The sequence below is a fragment of the Carassius auratus genome, unplaced genomic scaffold (genome assembly GCF_003368295.1).
Source record: "Carassius auratus strain Wakin unplaced genomic scaffold, ASM336829v1 scaf_tig00031797, whole genome shotgun sequence".
NCBI classification, from domain to species: domain Eukaryota; kingdom Metazoa; phylum Chordata; class Actinopteri; order Cypriniformes; family Cyprinidae; genus Carassius; species Carassius auratus.
In genome coordinates this window covers 27618-51779 of record NW_020525949.1, presented here as the reverse complement: position 1 = coordinate 51779, position 24162 = coordinate 27618, and the positions used below count along the sequence as shown (strand labels likewise).

Here is a 24162-nt window from a genome sequence, read left to right as displayed (position 1 = left end):
TTGCGGAAGTCCTCGCTGCTGAACACACACACACACACAAACACACACACATACGGTTGTCCGCACTAAACAGCCTAAGAAACAACACACCTAAACATAATATTCCAGGACTTACATCGCCGTTCACTAGAGAAGGCCGAAGGAGACCCAAACAAGGTGCGATGTTGTTTACTTCTCTTGTCTTGGTTCTTGTTGTGAAGCTCAGTGTTGTAAAGAGCATGCAGAGGCCTATTACAGCCATCATATGCACAAACCACAAATTTCGCACATTGCCTGATTCTGGTGAGATATTAAATGGAGGAAAGTGGCTTCGTATCTTTTGCAGTGTGCTGAGACTTCATTTTGATAAATTGATATAAACAAAAGTAATGGGACTTATCTGTTACCTGTATCCATCACCATGAGCCCTGGCTGTGTAATATTACTGAGGCTGTGCCTCAAACCATGTGATCAAACTACACAGGAGGCATTTTTGGCAATCATAGACATGTTTAAACCAGTGAATCATCATTATAGAATGATTTTAAGTTGACAGCTGACTCTGTTCTAGCTCCTCTGTCATTCAGATTGATGAGCAGAGTTTTGTTTAAGGGTTTATATCACATTTAGACATGGTCTGCAGGTGGATAAGCTTCACAACTTCTGCTGATCTGCATAGATATTGATGCTGTATCCAGTGTGGATTGATATTAACAGTTTGGACGTGTTCAGAGCTATAAAATATTGGTCATGGGTAACCTGACTGTGCACCTCTATTGCTGTGATTTTGATCTATTATCTTCATTACCACCCATGCATATGATGATCAGTCTCTAATGAATTAAATGAAAATACTTACAGTTAGAACACAAGTATGCATGTTACTGTATTTTTTTTAAGTTCTCTCCTGAACCTTTTACTAGATACTAAAAATCATTGAACTAGCCTGTATAGTTATATGTTAGGATAGTTTAGTAATAAGGTTAAATGTTTTTCCAGTAAATAATAATATTATATTTATAAATTGTAGTATGCAAAATGATATTATTAATATTAAGTGTATAAATGAGGTTTAATATATTCAAATTGTTAAAGTAAAAATAACATTATATGAAAGATTATTTCACAGAATATCACAACATCATACTATATGGGGTGAGTTGTCACAATCTTAACTTGCTGTTAAACAACCTTTTATATTAAAATAAATATAGTAATAAACATACAATGCAATATTCGACTACTTTAATAAATGTGATTTCTGTACTTCACTCTTTTATATTTTGTTGATTTTGTTTGATTAAAAAACGTTTTAGAGTTCCTGAATAAATATATAAAAATCACTTATATTTGATTTATTTTGTTTTATCTGTTTATTTTGTCATCCAAGTTTACTTTTGGTTAAGTAAACTTTTTCATTTTCTTATAATAATTTCCAAGCTATTGATAAATTGTAAAACTATAATATTTGATCTACATCAAACAGATTTATTGATGGATTAATAATAATATAATAGACTATAATAAACTGTAGTAAATAAATTGTATAGAATTACAACATATGATACACAATGAAATCAACGTGAAAAAATAAAAATAAATAAACATCAACCAGATACTATGATGTAGCTCTTGTGGCATGTGACAACTAGCCCCGGTCTCTTCTGCATATAATTTTGTAAAGTATGATTTTGACATTAAATCTTATTTGTTGGATTTCTGAGAGTTTGCAGCCTTTTTGCTGGCAATGCACATATTAACATCAGGTGCACAGCAATAATTTGTGACAGCATTACATTAATGTGGAGTGAGAGTTTAGATGCATCTGTTTGCATGTAAACTCATCATGCCCATCATCTGTCTCAGCGAGCCGTGGCATCTGTTGGGGTAGACATGGTCAGTGTGGTCACCAGGTCAAGGATTTGGCTAACTTGCACAAACTGTGTGGAGATTAACCAGCTGGATGTATGGTTCTGTGATGCAAGGATCCCATGAGCTGCCACATGCAGACAGTGTTAAATAATGCAGCAGAAAAATAGTTATTATAAATAAAAGTGTAATTGATTGGTTTTGGGGGAAGAGTTATGAAAAAACTGCAGCACTTATGAATGGTTGTATTCAGGTCAGTATTTATTGAGTTCCTGTTTCGTTATAAAGCATGCTTGAGTTTCACTGCTGTGATCTTTATGGAGGAAGCCAGCATGCAGCCGTGTTCATTGAAGATGTTTTTGATGCACGTTTCCTGTTTGCTTTGGCGACTTCGCACATTTGTTCTGTTCGAGACACCTGTGTGTGTGTGTGTGTGTTTGAACTTTATGCTCCCAGCAGTCATTCAGTTAGTGGCACATGGCTACTACAGAGTGTGCATGATGTGTGTGTGTTGTATATGTAGGGTGTGGTTGATGCTGACATTGATTGGTCTGTGTGTTCAGGGTCTGGTTTGTTCAGTGTGAGTCTCGTGTTTGTGGTGATTCCAGTTTTTGACTTTATCTACACATCTACTTCCTTCTTCCTACACTTCTCTTAATCTAGTTTGTTACTCATCTTTCGCTTATTATTTAGTTTTTTGTTATTGTTGACTTGTTTGTTTGTTCATTCATGTTTTTGCTAGTCAGTTCATTCTCTCAATTGTTTTTCCATTCATTTATTCTTTAATTCATTCATCTGCTTATTACTTCATTTACCTTCCTGTAGTCAAAGAGTAGCGTGTGGCGCTGTCAACCACAAGTTCATGGGTTCAGTTCTAAGAAAAAGCAAGTACTGATGAAAAGTGTATGTTAAATTTAGTTTAAGTCACTTTGATCTTTAGTTCATTCATTGGTTTCATTTATTTGTTCTTTTTTCTGTTTGTTTGTCCAATCTGTCCATGACTTCATTTATTTTTCCATTTGTTCGTTCATTCTTTCATTTGAATTCCTGATTGTTTGTTTAATGGTTCATGTTTTTTCTTTAGTTCCTTCTTTTCCTGTTCATTTATTCGTTCGCGTTTTCCATTTGTTTATTCATTCATTTAGTTTATTCATTAATTTGTGCTTTCATTTGTTTGATCCTTAATTCAATCAACTGTTTGTTTTTATTGGTTTGTACATTCATTTCTTTTCATGTGGTTTTTGTTTATTTATTCATTCCTTCCTATGTTCAATCTTTTGTTTTTTTTTCTTCTCGTAAGTAATTTTTTCTCTTTGTGTGTTCATCATTTGGTTCATTCTTTTTTTTAAATAATTTGTTCTTTCACATTTTCTTCCATTGATCATTATTTTATTCATTTTGATAGTTCATTCTTGCTTTCTGCGACATTGAGAGTTAATGTTTTCCTTTTCCTGAAATTGGTGGTACATTCTGTTATTTGTTCATTTGTTTGGTTATTCTTTTGTTTGTAAATGAGTTTGTTTGTTCTCTCTTTCTCAGTTTTTTTTGACATTCTCTCTGTTTTTTTTTTCTCTCTTTCACAAGTTGGCTTTCTTCTACCTGGTTTGCCCTGGTAACGTGTTGCCATGCCGTTCCCTTTCGGTAAGTCTCACAAGTGTCCAGCGGACATTGTGAAGAATCTAAAGGACAACATGACCATTCTGGAGAAGCAGGACATTTCAGACAAGAAGGCTGAGAAGGTAATAAAGACATATGCAGTGTGTTTGAGCTTGACTATTACCCATTAAAAGCCATTAATGAGAGGAGTGTGTGTCCGCAGGCCTCTGAAGAAGTGTCCAAATCTCTGCTGGCCATGAAGGAGATTCTCTACGGCACGAATGAGAAGGAGCCGCAGACAGAAGCCGTGGCTCAGCTCGCTCAGGAGCTCTACAACAGCGGCCTGCTCAGCACCCTCGTCGCAGATCTGCAGCTCATCGACTTTGAGGTGACAAATGAGTCAAAACAACCTACGCAGGACACATGAATCAAACTGAAGGTCATCAGGGACACATTTGTAGAGCAAAATACCCCACAAATCCCGAACAACATTAAATATGCATCTAGTTCTGCTGCTCTTCACTTTTCTTGCTCTGAGGCTTTAATGACAGAAACAGAAACCAAGAGTGTCAATTTAAATGAGTTTAATTAAATATGTCTGTAAATTAGGGCTGTGCGATATGGATCATATTTTTTTTGATCAATTTTGCGATTTCGATTTTAATCACGATTTTGACACACAGACATGCTTTACAATCATAAGTGCATTCATTATAAATTTTAAACATATTTCTTTATATGCTTTATCGAATGTCTCTAGAACAGACATAAGTCAAAATAATCACTAAGTAAAGATGTCAAACATAATGTCTAGACATATGGAAAAAAAATGTATAAAATAAAACCATGTTCAAACCGTGTTTTTTTTTTTTTTTTTTGCTATGCATTGGTCATAGAGCTCACTGTAGCGGTGCCTCAGGTGTTATATGTTTTGCCCAATATACTAAAAAGAGTTTTCTATAAAACAAAACTTAATGAAGGCGTCAAAATCATGTTTTACCAAAAACAGCGACGTTGCTCCCCATGCAGTCTTCTTTGCCGCCTCCATCTCTACGTGCAGACTGAGGTCGCGCGTTATCTTCATGCCAGTTATTCAGCCAATAAAGTGTAGGACTATGTATTTAAAAAATATGTTTAGTACTAGGACCCGACCGACCGCGACCGAATATCATTAAAAATATAAAAAAATTATTATATCATTAAATACCGCACCCGCTCATTTTGGATCAACCCGCGCATTACTGACTCGCACGCAGATTTCCTTTGCTCTGTTAACAAAACCAGATGCGCGTGCTCAGAGTCAGATCATAGACTGTATAAGGATCAGATATATGCTGCTTTACAACGTGTCTCCTCTCACTTAACCTGTGTCCTGTGTACTCACAACTCTCTCTGTGCTCATGCGCAAGATATTAAATCTTTTCGCACCTTTCTATTTATAACCTTTTCTGTTCTCATCCGCGTGCAGTGTGAACGTTCTGTTCCGTTAACATGGGCTTGAAAAAAAAAGGCTACGCATCACAGACCGAGTGTGTGAACCTGGAGTTAGGCATATGCCCAGTCTGCTCTGTTCTCGCGCTCCACTTAGGCGCGCTGCATCCTGATTGGTTCAGATAACATACTGCGGGAGGTCGGGGCTGCAGAAAACTGTGCTATAAAGCGATTTAGAAATCGCGCACACTCAAATCCGATTTTATTTCGATTTTGATTAATCGCACAGCCCTACTATAAATCTTATAAATTATATTTTTAATTTTATAATAATGTTTAATTAAAATATAAGTAATTACTACAATACAATTCTGTAATTGCAGAAGTTTCAACAACTAAATGGTTTTGGTTTACACCAATAAACACAATTTCGGTACTATTTTTTAGTCATTGAATACGTTTTTTTTTTTTTAAATGGCTATTTCTACCTGATAAAATATATTTAAGAGTAACATAACTAGAAATAATAATAAACATTTTCTTTCTTTTTTTAATAATTTATAATACATTTTTCATGCTTTTTCCAGGTCCAAAAATCACAAAAAAGGTTTTCCACGACTATATATTTTAAAGTTTGTTTGGTCTCATTTTAAATAATTTTAAGCCATCTGTGCTTAAGCCCCCTAATGTTTCCCAACTCTCTCTCATAACATAATTATGTCAACTTCAACTTTAATAGGTAAGAAACAACCATTCAATTGAAAACAAAAAGAAAAACCTTATGCAGGAGATGTAACATCTTCCCTTATGTATCCTCATAAGAGATGCTCCGCTCAATGCAATCTAATCAAAGTGGCTACTTATGCAACTGAGAGACATTAATACTGTCTGCATTCATCAGATGTCAGTGGCATTGACTGGCTACTTATGATCCGTTCAGCCGAGATATAGTTATAATACCAGTTTAATATATGATTTTATGTTATTTGTGTCTAGGGCAAGAAAGATGTGGCACAGATCTTTAACAATATCCTGAGACGTCAGATCGGCACTCGGACACCTACGGTTGAATACCTGTGCACTCAACAAAATATACTGTTCATGCTGCTTAAAGGGTGAGACACGCACACAAAGATATTCTGGAGACTTATTTTTATTTATTAATATATAACATGAAATTCTGCCGTTTTCTTGACTTTTAAGATTTAGAGGCCAAGCAATGCCCAAATATTTACCTGTTTTAAATCAAGATATAAATAAATAATGGTCACAAAATATAAGGCCGAGGGAGGGATCTTGAGATGATTGTTATTGCATAAAAACAGTAGTGGGGATGATCTTAATTGTTCTTACTATTAATAGTGATACTATAAATGGTGATATTAGTACAATAGAATGGGATACAGTTTTATAGCTAACCAAATAATAATTCTTATAATGACACGAGCAGATAAATAAATGACCACAATATTGTAATTTACAACTAAAATGTAGTCATTAGTAGTATTGGAACTGATGTATTGCTATTTTGATGGTAGAATACATTATTATTATTACTATCATTATCATTGTTATTATTGGTAACTATTGTTATTTCAAACTGTGATCTAACAATATAATAGGATATGGTTATATTGCATGAGTATTATAAATACTGGGACAAATTAGAATGTTTAAGATTATATTGTATTATTTTGATTCTTGAGATGGTCCTATTGTAATACGGTATTTGTATATAAAAGTTATAAGTTATTAGTAACAGACAATGGAAGTAACCATATGGTGTAATATATGGGAATGAATTGGGGGTGGGAGCAAAAAAGTTCTACTTCTTTTGTGTGTGTGTGTGTGTGTGTGTGTGTGTGCATATCTGTAGTTATTATGTGTAAGATATATATATAATTTTATAGAAATAAACTTCTACTACTACTACTACTACTAGGCGGTTGTTAAGATCAAATCTCATCCAGGAAACTGGTTAGGTGACTAATATGAGTTTTTAGGGGCACTATCTGATCACAGATTAGTGTTTACTCTTAAGATAACTTCCAGTCAACGTTTGCTGTGTGCATATCAGCAGTTTTTCGTAGTTCACTGTCAAATTGTTAATTTTGTCATTATTTACTCACTCCAATGTTGATTCAAACTTTCTGTAAAACACAAGAGCAGATGTTTAGACACACTGATGCTTTTCCATACAATGGAAGTGAATGGTGACCAAGGGTCATTTAGTTTGATTGTCTGGAAAAAAACCGAAGCGACATGAACATTAGCATCTCCTTTTGGGTCTATGAAAGAAAGTCAAACATGTTTGGATCAACATGAGAATATCTGTATGTTGGCAAGATCTTTCTGATGTTGAGTTCCTGTCCTTTTTGCAGTTATGAGTCTCCAGACATTGCTCTGAACTGTGGGATCATGCTGAGGGAATGCATACGGCACGAGCCACTGGCCAAGATCACCCTCTGCTCCGAGCAGTTCTACGATTTCTTCAGATACGTGGAGATGTCTACCTTCGACATCGCCTCGGACGCATTTGCCACTTTTAAAGTGAGTGTTTTGTAAATATACTAGCCTTGGGTGTTTGTTTTGTCTGGCTGGCATCTTTGATTACTTCATGTTCAGATGAAGTGTATTCTGAATTCCATTTGTTTGGTTTTCTTCCAGGATCTGCTGACGAGACACAAGCTGCTCAGCGCTGAGTTCCTGGAGCAGCACTATGACAGAGTGAGTCATTGGGTTGGTTTGGGATCTGAGTGGATCTGTCAGTCATTCTGCTGTGGGTTCTTCTCACAACTGTTTGTTTGTATTTAATGTGCAAGTCAATACAATTGGAAGTGATTTGAATTTTAAGGGGGTCCAAAGAGTATATGGGCAATTATTTGACTTTAAAAATGTAATAGAGAAAAATAAAATACCTAAAAATACTGCTAGAGCTTTTCTCAGAACTAATTTTACATCATCATGTTAGCATCATATCAGTGACTTTTAATTAACTTCTGTAAAATGAAGTCAGTTCCCCTCATATTCTTCAGATGAGCTGTGGATGGCTTTCAGTAACATTTGGCAACCACGTGTACTTTAATCATAATTTTAAACAGTATATTGTTCTTGATATTTAAATCAAACAAACTAGTACTTGGAAAGTGCTATCTTTAAAAAAAAATAAATGCCACTTGGTTCGTTTTTTTTAAAAATCTAATGCAAGTGTGCTATAAGTATGCAAATATATTTTTGAGGTTAATTTAATATTTACTGTGTATCTCTTTCCCCTTTTTTTCACTTTTGGTCTTCAGTTCTTTAGTGAATATGAGAAACTTCTTCACTCAGAAAACTATGTGACTAAAAGGCAGTCTCTTAAGGTAAGAAACGGGTTCAGTTGTATGTTGTGATGGATGTGCTTATTTAAAGTAAAGTTTGAAAGTTTGGGAACATATAAGAATTTTTGGCATTTTTGAAAGACGTCTCTTCTGCTCACCGAGGCTGCAATTATTTGATCAAAAAAACATTAAAAACTGTAAATATTGTGAAATATTATTGCAATTTAAAATAACTATTTCCTATTTTCATAAATATTAAAATGCAATTTATTCTTGTCATGCAATGCTGAATTTACAGCATCATTACTGCAGGCTTCAGTGTCACATGATCCTTCAGAAATCATTCTAAAATGCTAGTTTATTGCTCATTCTTGTGCTGTTTTTACTTCTATGAATAAAACGTTTGAACTGCATTTTTTATGGGAATAGAACAACTTTTGTAACATTATAAATGTCTTTTGATGAATACATCTTTAAAAAGTCAAATTTACCCCTAACTTTAAATGGTAGTGTATATTTATTTGTGTGTATAGATGCTGTGAAACAGCTCATTTAAACTAAATCCTGTGAATGTTTACTGTAGTACACTAGATCTTTATTTTTATGATGTTTTATGTCTTTCCTCTTCTTCTTAGCTTTTGGGAGAGCTGCTTTTGGACCGGCACAACTTCACTATAATGACAAAGTACATAAGCAAACCAGAGAACCTCAAGCTCATGATGAACCTGCTGAGAGACAAGAGCCGCAACATCCAGTTTGAGGCCTTTCATGTATTTAAGGTATGAATTGTCAGCTGAATCCTCCCTCCTTCAAGCTCGTCTCGAGCGACAGTATTCTGAGCGATGACCTCTTTCTCTGCACTTTCAGGTGTTTGTGGCCAATCCGAACAAGACCCAGCCCATCCTCGACATCCTGCTGAAGAACCAGACCAAACTCATCGAGTTCCTCGGCAAGTTCCAGAACGACCGCAGCGAGGACGAGCAGTTCGGCGACGAGAAGACCTATCTCATCAAACAGATCCGAGACCTCAAGAGGCCAACCCCGCAGGACGCTTGAGAAGGATCACGACTGTACACACATGCGTAGAGGACATCTAGACAGTGTTTTAGGCAGCGTCTGGATGATGTTTGGCTCTCTGGGACGTTGAGTGGCCGCAGCACTGGGCATGTTTTTGTGTTTTGCAGGAACCGTTAAATGCCATTTGAGCTCGGTGGGTGAGAAATATGACGACAAGGATGAAAAGTAGTCTTGCTTTGCTGGAAATTCAACCTGTCCTTCTGCAATGTTTTATTCTCATGTTACAAAAATCGAGCAAAATGAACAGAAAAGGCAGATGTAGATGCTGCTGCTTTGCACATAAACGAAAGAGGGTTCTGTACCTCATACACAAACATACACTCAAATGGCTCTTGATGCTAATTGGATATTAATGTATTCCAGGAAAGATATTCAGATGCACATTTGTGCTCATTTTGAGGTTGCATACAGTGAGTGAGTGAACGTGTACATAGGCTTTTTCATTTTTATGGTTGCTATCAGACTCATTTTCAAAGACAGCAATTAGTAAATGTGTTGACTGAGGAGGGTTTAGTTATTGTCAGAGCTGTTGACCCTGATTTAATGTCTTCTTCTCATTAGTCACTGTGACGAGTGGGTGTAATGGAAACTTCACTTCTCTGCTTTCTGTGACGGTGACTTTAAGATCTGTGCACTAGCTCAAGTGTTTTTTTTCTTTTAGTGATAGTTCTCAGCATAACTAACCCTACCACTCATAACTTTTAGATAGTTTGTGTTAACTTGTCCCTTGTTTGGATAATTGGATGAGTTCATGTTCATGGGTGAGTCACACAAAAACATGGCTAGGTCACATTTCACCCCACAATCAAAAGAAGAATTTTATTTTTTTTTTTTGTACAAGTACTAATATGTATTATTTAAAAACATTTATAAATATATAAGATTTTTTAAATATAATTATAAATAGTATTATATATTATATAAAAATATTTTACTGAAATATATTTGTATGCAGATTTTAGTATATTATGCATTACAGAATTTGGGGTATAATTGTCATTTTATTAATCTGAAGTTATATAACCATGCACAAACTATAATTTCATATATCTTTCTTTTCATTTGGTGGTGAAATGTGACTTGGTCATGTTCATTAATGGTTTTGTGATATTTGACTGAACGCACCAGCTTACATACTGTGTCTTCTTCCTTACTGTAGGTTTTAAGTTTTAAGGAGGGGGAAGTAACGAGTCCAGTATGAGATGTTTTTATCAGTAGACTAATCTGAAATGGTTGGATGTAGAGAAGAAGCTCAAGCTCACATTAGCACCTTGAGAACATTTGAGCAGCTACGTCCTTTATGAATGTTTTATGTAAGTTTGTTTTAAGAACAGTGCAGTGCTTGATGGGGGTTTTCATTTAATACGTTAAATCGGGTGCAATAATGAAAAACCACACAAAACTGAAAGTGATTTAGAGGGTTTGGTTGATCTTTTTCGAGTTATAGTTTGCATTACTGCTTTTACTCACAAGACGGCCGCAACCATCTACCATAAAACCCTTCTTTTCTTCCCAGAGTGAAAGCAGATGTTATTCATAATGTTAACTCTTACTCATTTTCGATGCAGAACTTTACCCGACCTCTCATAAAACATGTTCTGCCGAATGTTTACAGTACTGGTCTGAATAACAGGGATTGTCTACAATAGTATTTTAGTGTAGTGAAATGTACAAAGAAAAAAAAAACTTACTTAGAATAAAGATGTTTTCTTTCTTCATATTTCAGTCTCTGCATATGGCAGACTAATCTGTGGTTTAATCTGCATCTAACTAGACTTTTTCATTGGTTGGCACAAAACAACAGCCATTCACAGTCATCTTGAATGCCTGACATCATTCTGGCCCCAAGCATTAAGGATTCTGAGAATTAGCAAACTTATCTTGGCATATCAGTGCATGTTTTTAGATTAAGCATGAACGTCTAATGGGCGGACTGGAAACCTCTTGGCCTGCTGTCTGTTCAATTAAACAGTCCAATCTAACCTATAATGTAGATCTGGCCTGAGTGATAAGACTTGGGCACAGAAGTGATGGAGTTTCATCTGAAAAGTCAATAGTAGCCAGACTAACAATTGGAAATAAAGTTTGGAATAAAATAATTGTGTCTACTGTTTTTTTTCCTTTGATTATTCACTAAAATACTAAGGTAAAACCATTTTTGGACCTTGTAACAAGGTAACAAATTTATGTTATAACAACATTATTTCGCCTTTTATGTAGACAGGCAGAAAGATATAGCCTTGCATGTGTTTTTTAGCACAAGCTTTTTCATTCTTGGTCGCTTTATTGCATTTACCATTTTTAATATGGCATATTAAAGTACCATTAGATTGAAAAATAAAATTAAATATTTTAAAAAGCAACATTCGTACACACATACACACACACATATGATGCACATGAGACGTGCGCGCGCTTGCTCATTCTGGGTCGCGCGCGTCATCACCAGTGTTGCTGGCGCTGTGACTTTAAGAGCGATTTTTATACAAATATATAAATAAATAATAGATTCTTCCGGTCCACTATAACAAACGGCAAATATTGTTTCAGAAAGCCAAGAGGGGTATAAAGGATCTGCATCCACGCTTAGGAAAAAAAAAAAAAAAAAAAAAAAAAACAGCGTTTTCCCCTTCATCATCATGGTGAAGATCAGCTTTCAGCCCATCACGGGACAAAAAGCCGAGAAAGAGGAGAGTGATGGAGATAAAACTCAAATATTCATATCGCATCCACACGTAAGTTTCGCTTTTTGTGTGCCTCATCTAAAATGTCACGGAAAACAGCGGTTGAAACGAACCAAAATCCGGAAAGGAAGTAACATACGTGGTAAACCATGTAATCACGTCATTTAGTGGGGTGATACGATCTAACTGATTGATAATGCTCCATCAATGCTTGTTTATGTATTTGTAGCTGTTTTGTACTGGAATATTGTTGCCCTGTGGTTTCATAACAAGATGACATGGATGCTGCACCACCTGCACCAATCACATCACATCATAAAACATGCATCATGATTATATCAGCCATAAAATGTGCACTGTATCCCCTCATGCACTCACACTTGTGATATTTTAATAAAATTGCTCTTCTTTAATAATTTATTAAACAATTAAACTAATATAAAATAGCTTAAAACACCCTGTCCTGTATTTTAACATATATTGATTGTAATGAAAACATGGATTGTTATTGCCAGAGCGAAAGGCCTTGATTCTCATGAGCTTATGACTGGATCAAATTTGACATGGCGCAGCACAGGTTTATGTGTATAAGCAACACACACACAGGCACAAATCCAACAGAGCCAAAATGGCAGATGGCTACGGTGAGCTTTAGCTGTTTAATAACGTTTTCTGTGTTTGTGTGTTGGGGTGGTTTGCGGTCTTTCGGGGCCAAATGAGCTCCCAACGAAGAAAACAACAAGGTGTGTAAATTCTGGGCCACTATGCATACTTCCTGACTATAAAATATGCAAAAATCATGTCAAATTGGTATGAGCATTGATGAAACACCCAGCTAACGGAATATTTTAAGAACTTTGGCTCTTTTCTTAATTTTTTAAGAACAGTTCTGGAAAGGTTCTCTCAAACGTTCTTCCAATATCACTAGAAGATCTCACCGTTATCTGGTAATAAATGTTAGCACAAAAACATTATTTATATACATCATTCATGGAATATTTTTTCTTAAAAAAGACTGTTGAAAGACTTTTTAAAAATCCCATAATGTTTGCATTAAAACAAAAAAAGGACAATCAGAGAACATTATGGTTTCGTAACATTATTCTTGAGAACATTATTCTTAGAACATATTTTTGTTAGCAGCCAGTGGACACTTTCCCATAAAGCTGTGTGAGCCATGAAAAATACTTTCACTTTTAATAAATTATGTTTTTCTTTAACGTATCAATGCCTGGCTATATAGGGTAGGTGTTGGATTAGCATATTTCAGATATCTTAAATAATATTATCTTGATGTAAAACAATAAGCCGTCAAGTCAAAAGGAAGTCTCCATCATACTATCAAACCAAATGTGTGCATGATGTGTGCAAATGTGGGCCAGATCAGGCCATGTGCGTGCAGTTGGCAGATGGGTTGCAAGACTGTGGGCGTTATTAGTCATCGCCTATCAGCATTTCACATCTAATAATTTCCTACTGTAGTACGAGAGCAGTGAATAATCCAATTTTTGGCTGCACGGGATACAAGTGAATGCCGTGCCCATTGTAGCACGTCTGCCAGTGTGTGGGTGATCATACTAAAAGTGGCATGGTATATTGAGGACTTTACGGTTTCGTTACTACCTTGTGGGTGTGTGTGTGTGTGTGTGTGTGTGTGTGTGTGTGTGCGTGTGTGTGCATTGGGTTTGCCATCTTGGTAAGGACCAAATGTCCCTGCAGAGAAAGTATAACCTGAAATGACCTACTTTGTGGAGGCTTGTGAGAGGAGCTTATGATGAAAACAACTTAAAAAATGCCTAAATAATGTCTTCATTCAAAATGGGGGTAGGGGGTAGTAATAGATATAATATTCTTTATTCAAAAAAAAAATAAACATATCCAAAAAGTTATAAAAATAAATGACTAAATATATGCAAAACAGATGTATTGAATATACTTTATGTGTAGCTTGTTTATGTGGTTAATGAGGACACAAATTTGTATAATGACATAGGTATCACACAGGTATTCAATCAATCACCTTTATTTATATAGTGCTTTAAACAAAATACATTGCGCCAAAGCACTGAACAACATTCATTTGGAAAACAGTGTCTCAATAATGCAAAATGATAGTTAAAGGCAGTTCATCATTGAATTCAGTTATGTCATCTCTGTTCAGTTGAAATAGTGTCTGTTTTAATTTGCAATCAAGTCAATGATATCGCTGTAGATGAAGTGACCCCAACTAAGCAAGCCAGAGGCGACAGCGGCAAGGAACCGAAACTCCATCGGTGACAGAATGGAGAAAAAAAACCTTGGGAGAAACCAGGCTCAGTTGGGGGGCCAGTTCTCCTCTGACCAGACGGAACCAGTAGTTCAATTCCAGGCTGCAGCAAAGTCAGATTGTGCAGAAGAATCATCTGTTTCCTGTGGTCTTGTCCTGGTGCTCCTCTGAGACAAGGTCTTTACAGGGGATCTGTATCTGGGGCTCTAGTTGTCCTGGTCTCCGCTGTCTTTCAGGGCAGTAGAGGTCCTTTCTAGGTGCTGATCCACCATCTGGTCTGGATACGTACTGGATCCGGGCGACTGCAGTGACCCTCTGATCTGGACACAGACTGGATCTGGTGGCCACGGTGACCTCGGAACAAGAGAGAAATAGACAAATATTAGCGTAGATGCCATTCTTCTAATGATGTAGAAAGTACGGTGTTATGTGAAGTGTTCCGGTTCCAGTTTACCTAATTAATGCAGCCTAAAAATCCTTTAACGGATTTGGATATTAAAAGCATATTAGTATGTTATGTGTATGCCAGGTTAAAGAGATGGGTCTTTAATCTAGATTTAAACTGCAAGAGTGTGTCTGCCTCCCGAACAATGTTAGGTAGGTTATTCCAGAGTTTAGGCGCCAAATAGGAAAAGGATCTGCCGCCCGCAGTTGATTTTGATATTCTAGGTATTATCAAATTGCCTGAGTTTTGAGAACGTAGCGGACGTAGAGGAGTATAATGTAAAAGGAGCTCATTCAAATACTGAGGTGCTAAACCATTCAGGGCTTTATAAGTAATAAGCAATATTTTAAAATCTATACGATGTTTGATAGGGAGCCAGTGCAGTGTGGACAGGACCGGGCTAATATGGTCATACTTCCTGGTTCTAGTAAGAACTCTTGCTGCTGCATTTTGGACTAGCTGTAGTTTGTTTACCAAGCGTGCAGAACAACCACCCAATAAAGCATTACAATAGTCTAACCTTGAAGTCATAAATGCATGGATTAACATTTCTGCATTTGACATTGAGAGCATAGGCCGTAATTTAGATATATTTTTGAGATGGAAAAATGCAGTTTTACAAATGCTAGAAACGTGGCTTTCTAAGGAAAGATTGCGATCAAGTAGCACACCTAGGTTCCTAACTGATGACGAAGAATTGACAGAGCAACCATCAAGTCTTAGACAGTGTTCTAGGTTATTACAAGTAGAGTTTTTAGGCCCTATGATTAACACCTCTGTTTTTTCTGAATTTAGCAGTAAGAAATTACTCGTCATCCAATTTTTTATATCGACTATGCATTCCATTAGTTTTTCAAATTGGTGTGTTTCACCGGGCCGCGAAGAAATATAGAGCTGCGTATCATCAGCATAACAGTGAAAGCTAACACCATGTTTCCTGATGATATCTCCCAAGGGTAACATATAAAGCGTGAAGAGTAGCGGCCCTAGAACTGAGCCTTGAGGTACTCCATACTGCACTTGTGATCGATATGATACATCTTCATTCACTGCTACGAACTGATGGCGGTCATATAAGTACGATTTAAACCATGCTAATGCACTTCCACTGATGCCAACAAAGTGTTCAAGTCTATGCAAAAGAATGTTGTGGTCAATTGTGTCAAAAGCAGCACTAAGATCCAATAAAACTAATAGAGAGATACACCCACGATCAGATGATAAGAGCAGATCATTTGTAACTCTAAGGAGAGCAGTTTCAGTACTATGATACGGTCTAAATCCTGACTGGAAATCCTCACATATACCATTTTTCTCTAAGAAGGAATATAATTGTGAGGATACCACCTTTTCTAGTATCTTGGACAGAAAAGGGAGATTCGAGATTGGTCTATAATTAACTAGTTCTCTGGGGTCAAGTTGTGGCTTTTTTATGAGAGGCTTAATAACAGCCAGTTTGAAGGTTTTGGGGACATATCCTAATGACAATGAGGAATTAATAATAGTCAGAAGAGGACCTATGACTTCTGGAAGCATCTCTTTTCAGAGCTTAGATGGTATAGGGTCTAACATACATGTTGTAAGTTTAGATGATTTAACAAGTTTATACAATTCTTCCTCTCCTATAGTAGAGAATGAGTGGAACTGTTCCTCAGGGGGTCTATAGTGCACTGTCTGATGCGAAACTGTAGCTGACGGCTGAATGGTTGCAATTTTATCTCTAATAGTATCGATTTTAGAAGTAAAGTAGTTCATAAAGTCATTACTGCTGTGGTGTTGGGAAATGTCAACACTTGTTGAGGCTTTATTTTTCGTTAATTTAGCCACTGTATTGAATAAATACCTGGGGTTATGTTTGTTTTCTTCTAAAAGAGAAGAAAAGTAATCAGATCTAGCAGTTTTTAATGCTTTTCTGTAGGATATGCTACTTTCCCGCCAAGCAATACGAAATACCTCTAGTTTTGTTTTCCTCCAGCTGCGCTCCATTTTTCGGGCTGCTCTCTTTAGGGTGCGAGTATGCTCATTATACCATGGTGTCAAACTGTTTTCCTTAACCTTTCTTAAGCGTAAAGGAGCAACTGTATTTAAAGTGCTAGAAAAGAGAGAGTCCATAGTTTCTGTTACATAATCAAGTTGTTCTGAGGTTTTGGATATGCTAAGGAATTCGGATACATCAGGAAGATAACTTAAAAAGCAGTCTTTTGTGGTAGAAGTGATGGTTCTTCGATACTTGTAACAAGAAGTAGAATTTACAATTTTGGCTATATGAAGTTTACACAGAACTAAATAATGATCTGAGATATCATCACTTGGCTGAATAATTTCAACACTATCAACATCAATTCCATGTGACAGTATTAAATCTAGAGTATGATTTCGACAATGAGTAGGTCCTGAAACGTGTTGTCTAACACCAATAGAGTTCAGAATGTCTATAAATGCTGATCCCAATACATCTTTTTCATTATCGACATGGATATTAAAATCACCAACTATTAAGACTTTATCTGCAGCCAGAACTAACTCGGATGTAAAATCACCAAACTCTTTAATAAAGTCTGTATGGTGCCCTGGTGGCCTGTATACAGTAGCCAGTACAAACATAACAGGGGATTTATCATTAACATTGGTTTCTCTGGATAATGTTATATGAAGCACCATTACTTCAAACGAGTTATACTTGAAGCCTGCCCTCTGAGAAATCCTGAAAACGTTATTATAAATTGAAGCAACTCCTCCCCCTTTGCCTTTTAGACGCGGCTCGTGTTTATAACAATAATCTTGGGGGGTGGACTCATTTAAAATAATGTAATCATCAGGTTTTAGCCAGGTTTCTGTCAAGCAGAGCACATCTATATTATGATCAGTTATCATATTATTTACAAAAAGTGTTTTCGTAGAAATGGATCTGATATTCAATAAGCCAATCTTTATCATTTGTTTATCCATATTGCATTTGTTTTTTATTTGTTGAACCTCAATTAAATTGTTAACCTTAACTTGGTTTGGACGTTTTTTGTATTTTCTAGTTCGTGGAACAGACACAGTCTCTATAGTGTGATATCTAGGTGAAAGAGTCTCTATGAGTCTCTATGAGAGTCTCTAGTCTCTATGAAAGAGTATTACAATGAGGAGTATTACAATGAGGAGGTGGTTTATGAGGAAATTTTTAGTGTCCCCGTAATTCAAAATGCTTATAAATCATACAGAATTAGTTATTTTGAAAATTCAAAAATGCACAAAGTTTCCTGTGAGGGTTAGGTTTAGGTGTAGGGTCGGGGTAGGGCAATAGAAAATACAGTTTGTATAGAATAAAACCCATTATGCCTATGGAGAGTCCCCATAAACCACATATACCAACATGAGTGTGTGTGTGTGTGTGTGTGCGTGTGTTTGTATTTGTAGGTGGAAGAGGAGCTGGTGTTACCTGTCGGACGGAAACGTTCCTCTCTCAGTGGACTTTGCTGTCTGACAACTGCATTGGTTGTCTTCACCTGCAGTTTGATATACGCTTCGATTTATATCTACCGTTACTACATCATCCCTCAGGTACAGTTATGCGAGTGGTATAAAACTCTCAATAACAATGATATATTTAACTAAAAGCTGAAGCTTCAGTTAGTTCTAGTTTTCTGTTTTTGACTCCGCCAGAGCTTAAATGTTTTGTTAATGGCTCACTGCTGTGATTCGTCTGCTATGTGATTCGTTTTTAATTGTTTTTAGCAAATGATTCATTGACTCACTAATAAAGACGTTTGCGATTACTGAATAAATCAGTGTTTTTGAACAAATCAGTTGAATAAATGCCTCAATAAATCACCTACTGGTGTTGCGGTATAACCTTTAAAAAGAGTCACTGAAAGATTTGTCAGCTTTACAGAAATGAGCAAATACAGGTACGTGGCTGATATGTTGATTCAGTCAGTAAATGATGTGTCAGAATGATTCATACAGCAACCGAGTTCACAAGTTGTTTTGAATGATTCAAAAGGATTGGCTATATAAAAAATATGGTAATTTGCTTACAAAATAGGCTACAGTCAGTTTGCTTTGTTTGTAATTCACACCAAAAGGTGTTTGTGAGAGTTTGGATTCACTAAATAGTACTTCAGTTGTGTACCAGCCTGCGAGGACAACTCAACAGAAAATAAACAATGCTTTTTCTAACTTTTAGTCTTTATCTTATCACATTTTATTCAGACTGCATATGTTAAATATCATGCTTTACGGTTAAAAATGTAGATTCATAATGTTTCAAGTGCTATACAATGAAAATCAATGTTTTTTTGTCAGGGTTTCTTTTGGCTTAGGTCATGGTAGTCATCGAAACAGTATTGTATGTGATGGTGTTTCAGGTTCCGGATCAGAGTCGGTTCCACTGCCGTGTCGTGTACGAGGACTCGGTGGCTGCTCCCCTGCGAGGGTCTCACGAGCTGGAGGAGAGCGTTGGGATCTACCTGAAGGAAAACTACGAGCAAATCAGCATTCCTGTGCCCGACTTCAGCAACACAGACCCTGCTGATATCATTCATGATTTCAACAGGGTATCGATCTTAGCTCTCGTGATATATACTGATACTAATACATCAACAGAATATGTTTTGATGTGTTGTGTTTGGATTTTAGGGTCTGACGGCATACCATGACATTGCTTTAGACAAGTGTTATGTCATCGAGCTCAACACCTCTGTGGTCATGCCACCACGTAACCTCTGGGAGCTGCTCATCAACGTCAAGGTACTTGTATTGTTTGTATCTAAATTCAGTTTAAATGTAAACTATATCTATGTGATGATGGTGTCTTTCTGTCTGTTGTAGAGAGGGACTTATCTCCCCCAGACGTACATTGTTCAGGAAGAGATGGTGGTGACTGGCCGTGTTAATAACATGCATCAGCTTGGCCGCTTTATTTACCGTCTGTGTAACGGTAAAGATACGTACAGGCTCCATCGCCGCAACTCACGCCGTCGTAAGTTCACACATTTTTGTCTTTTTTTTTGTGTGTGAGTTGTAGTGGTAACTAATATGGATCATATAATAGCTGTTTTCAGTAGAGAGCATACCACATGACTGAAATTACATAAAAATTACATCATATTTAATGGGATAGTCCAGCCAAATATGAAAGATAAAAAAACATCTATTTTAAAAAACTGACGTATGAACCTTTCATCTCAAAAATAAGTTGCACAGTACTGAGCTACAAGTCCAGTTTAGCAACATCATATTAATCCAGAACTAATTCTGCATCTTCCTCTGTGGCTTCACAGCTGCCATACAAATCTGATTCAAGTCCAGCTAAATAGCTCATTGCAGCTAATTAGCGGTACAATTAAGTAACACTCACGGTATGGCTTCCTGTTTAAAGCAATCTACTTCTCCCTGCTTACTGAAGATCTTTTTGTGAGAATATAATATGATAAAATCCATGGCAACTACAATTTTGGGGAAACAGTGACAGTTTCATTGAGACATGCAGTTCATATTCTATATCGTTTTATTCAATTGTATATCCCATATTTTGTGATTACATTATGTATTTTAAGTTTTTTTCACTTGTACATTATATAGTAATCCATACGCTAAAAAAACATTTTCAAATTAATAAAAAATTATATAAAATGTTACTTTTTTTCTTCAAAACATTTATTTAATCTGTTACTTAATGCAGTAAGTAAAATATGTGTAAGTATATATATATATATATATACTTTAATTCAGTTTTAGAACATAAAGGTAAACTAAATTAAAATGCTGCTTTGGCAATTGGCTTAAATTCTTTGTACTTTATTTCATTTCATACAATAATTTTAGAGTTTCTGTTTTAGTTTTAACTACAGTATAATAACCCTAGTAATTTATAAAAAAAAAAATTGTTCACTTTATTTGTGTTTTTCCTGTTAGGTATCACCAAGCGTGATGCGCAGAACTGTCACCGAATCCGTCACTTTGAGAACACTTTTGTGGTGGAGACAGTGATTTGTGAGTCTCCTTAGGCTGTTCGTCTCTTTGGCCCGCCTATTTCTGATGAGATCACACCCTATGTTCTCAGTAGCTACACCCCTTTGAAAATCACACAATTCTTCACGCCTTTACACCCCATTTCTCTCTGTTTTGCACTTCTCTGTCTGTATCTCTTCTCTGTCTGATGTCTGAACAATTTGTGTCTGCATATTTGCAATAATGAGCATTTTCAAAATGATGCATTTAAAACTGTAACTGTAGCATCTGGAGTCTTTAAATGAGAAGATCACATGGGCATTAAGCTGCACAATGCTTGCATGCTCGTACCTGTGTGTAACTTGCCGTTTGTGCTCCCTCAAAGTGCTCTTTGATCTCTTATATATTTGTGTGTTTTTAGTCCTATTCTTGGATAGAGATGCACCGACACTATGACAATAAATACCATAAAATGGTGTGAAAACAGGCCCAAATATCAGAAAGCATCACTCTTACATCCAATCTCTGAACTCGGGTTCAGTTAATGTACACTGCAAAAAAATATATTTTCTTAATTAATATTTTAGTGTTGTTTCCACTATTGTTCAAGCACATTATTATGAAGAAAGTTTGTTTGTGCAAAAGTCTTGAGGATATTTTGCTCAAAACATTTGGAATGGTAAAGTGTCGTCTGTTGCAAAAACACAGTTTTTTTTACCCTAATTTGTATGGTCTTGAGCACAATATTCACTTTTCTTTCGGTGCATCACTACTCATGGATATCCTAACCATGCCAGTTAAATCGTTTGATGAAAAATTGCAGCCATCATCACATTTACCCCTTGTGTATGTTTACTATGTATCTCAATATCCAGTTTCACTTGAGTGCTTCTACCACACTCTTCCTGTGCTACTTCCTCCTTTTTTCTTTCTTTCTCTGCATGCTTTTCGAGACAAAACATGCATTGTTTGAGTATTTTCTTATCATATGAGTGAAGCCTTAGGCCAGATTCATGCCCTGGACTAATGTATACAATCTCAATAGCTCTTCGTGTCTATGTGTTTGTTGAAGTTAAAAACCTTGTTTAGTTGGGTGAAGCAAACATGCAAATAAACCAATACTACATCCTTTCTGTTATAAATCATTTCTGTTATAAAACATTGACAGCATGGGCAAACCCTTTTCTTTTTTTAACAAAAGTAGTCGCACAATACAAAAATTGCAGTTAATGTTACTTAACCGCTTGTTTCACACCCTCTGCAGGTTCTATAAAAATATCCTGGTGGTAAACAGCAAACAGAACACACATCATAGCTAATTTTTATGTTAAATCTGCTAGTAAACGTCTGCAAAGCCCAAAGGAAGTCTGCAGTATTCTTTCTGAAACTGTAAAAAATGTGAAATGAAATATGCACGAGCTTTCTGCCCCTATAACTGTAATGCATGACTTTGAAATTATCTTGCACCATCTTGTGCCCTTGCATTAGCTATGCTCACCCTTCACCACCAGAGGTTTCAGGTTAAAAAGTAAGATTGTAAGCATAGATCTGAGTCATAATAATTAGATGGGTGCCTAACAGCAAATGGAATGAGAACAATTAAGTCAAATGAGGTAAGAACATTAACAGCTGTTGTTCCAAACACATATGCCATTCTTCTGTGGAACAAGAATTTATTTTCCATGCAATGAAACTAAATGAGACCCAAATATGACAAAAATCTAATCTGATAATCTGTTAAACTGAAAAACACTTCTGTTGAGTAGAAAATGCACCTGTTTTATGCATCAGAAGGGTTAGTTGACAAAATATAATCATAGTTTATAGAACAAATTCTCTTAATGGCAGACTCTAAACATTTTTCATCAAACAGGTTTATTAGGATTAGATTAGGTTTGTAGATGCTAGACAACAGAAACCCTATTTTGCATTAATGATGTTTACTATCTTCACTTCTGCTCTTCATTTGAAAGGCATATTGGAATCTATGTTATATTTAGTTACAGTATTTGACACATAGTACACAGGAAGTCGGGGGAGAAAAAGAAGGAGACCTGACTCAACATGAAAATATAACACCTGCAAGGCAACCGATCAGATCTAATCTGTATTAACCATAATTGTTGAAACCTAAACCTAGGGTATTAATACAAACTTATTAAATGTATTATTGTGTTAAAGAAGTCAATTTATGACATAAAAAAGTGCTTTGAAATCATCTATATCAAGATTACTGTCATCTGACATTGATTTATAAAAATGTATCACAACACTGGATAAACCACTGCAACAATATAACTAAACCACCTCAACTGTAAACAATGATGATGACAAAAAATGGATATGCTAGTTTTTTATCCAAAATATCTTCATGTTGTATGAAGCCAACATTCCTTATATTTAATGCACAGTGTGATCATCAAAGATGACATCAAAGACTTGCGTGTTAGACAGAACCAGACTCTGTAAATTTACATAGCTGTGGATGTGACTGACATGCTTTCAAGACAGATGCACATAGAAGTTCCTCTGAAGTGTTATTTTAGGGCAAACTGTTTTGCTTTAAAGAGCACATTGAATGAGAACATGTTTTTGCACATTGGTGACACAGGAAGTGGTAAAAAGCATAACTTCAATTTGGTTTATTGGCCATAATCACAAAAATAAAATGTAGAACTAAAAAATATTTACATTATCAGCAAAAATATAACTTTTTTTTTCTTAGATATTCTAAAAGTCTTCACACAAGGCTCCACCACAGTTAAGACTAATATTAAATTTCAAGTACCTACACCGTAAAAAAGTTTTTACGAACTAATTTTGCCAGCTGTGGTTGCCAGAATCATTTTGTTAAAAATACAGAAATAAAATAAAATAATTAAAGAACAAACTGTAAATTTAAAAGTTAAAAACTATAATTTCCAAGCAAGAAACTCTGAGTGTAAACTAGTACATTCCACAATGTACACTGCTAATAAAATCTGTTTTGTTTCTTTAACATAATTGACAACCACCATAATAATGCAAGAGGTAAATGAGACAGCAATATGAACAATCTGTTCATCACGAGTAGCTTTTCCACAAGCTGAAGTATTACTAATATATAGAAGGCAGACCGAGTCATTTGCACAAACTCTAAACACCATCATGGTAATGCATGACAATTAAATAATACAATAAACATTCATTAAACAACAGAGATGTAACCACCCCACACATATACACACACACATATATATATATATACCAGACATTTAATCTAAATTTACGGTAAAATGCTGTTAATTGTAAAATGTTTAGATGTAGAAATAGTTATTTATATATTTATATATATATATATATATATATATATATATATATATATATATATATATATATATATATATATATATATGTATGTATATATAGTTGATTTGTTCTATTTCTACACCTAAACATTTTACAAATAACAGCATTTTACCGTAAATTTACATTAAATGTCTGGTTAGATCTTTTACAGTTTTCCCGTGTATACAGGAACTTACTTTTCTAACATCAGTTTTACTATATTTTACA

The 24162-nt window shown here is 35.6% G+C and overlaps 2 protein-coding genes across 2 annotated transcripts; both read left to right on the top strand.

Moving 5' to 3' along the window:
• Positions 1-22: 22 nt before the first annotated feature.
• On the top strand, positions 23-9750 carry LOC113080611 (calcium-binding protein 39). The gene is made up of 9 exons (XM_026252769.1): positions 23-156; positions 3433-3587; positions 3668-3832; positions 5872-5990; positions 7257-7425; positions 7543-7602; positions 8172-8237; positions 8831-8974; positions 9063-9750. The coding sequence occupies exons 2-9, from the start codon at positions 3474-3476 to the stop codon at positions 9249-9251; spliced, it is 1026 nt and encodes a 341-aa protein (XP_026108554.1). The 5' UTR covers positions 23-156; positions 3433-3473; the 3' UTR covers positions 9252-9750.
• A 2121-nt stretch (positions 9751-11871) lies between these two features.
• On the top strand, positions 11872-20798 carry LOC113080607 (integral membrane protein 2C-like). Its single transcript, XM_026252766.1, has 6 exons — positions 11872-12007; positions 18073-18216; positions 19023-19211; positions 19294-19404; positions 19486-19636; positions 20572-20798. Exons 1-6 carry the CDS (start codon positions 11912-11914, stop codon positions 20661-20663), a joined length of 783 nt encoding a protein of 260 aa, XP_026108551.1. The 5' UTR covers positions 11872-11911; the 3' UTR covers positions 20664-20798.
• The last annotated feature ends 3364 nt before the right edge of the window (positions 20799-24162 follow it).

Bases quoted from the DNA above. Each gene is read 5' to 3' on its own strand.
- LOC113080611 (XM_026252769.1), top strand. From the start codon at position 3,474: ATGCCGTTCCCTTTCGGTAAGTCTCACAAGTGTCCAGCGGACATTGTG. The intron at 3,833-5,871 runs GTGACAAATGAG...ATTTGTGTCTAG, and splicing joins TGCAGCTCATCGACTTTGAG to GGCAAGAAAGATGTGGCACA. The intron at 8,975-9,062 runs GTATGAATTGTC...CTGCACTTTCAG, and splicing joins AGGCCTTTCATGTATTTAAG to GTGTTTGTGGCCAATCCGAA.
- LOC113080607 (XM_026252766.1), top strand. From the start codon at position 11,912: ATGGTGAAGATCAGCTTTCAGCCCATCACGGGACAAAAAGCCGAGAAA. The intron at 12,008-18,072 runs GTAAGTTTCGCT...TTGTATTTGTAG, and splicing joins TATTCATATCGCATCCACAC to GTGGAAGAGGAGCTGGTGTT. The intron at 19,637-20,571 runs GTAAGTTCACAC...TTTTCCTGTTAG, and splicing joins TCGCCGCAACTCACGCCGTC to GTATCACCAAGCGTGATGCG.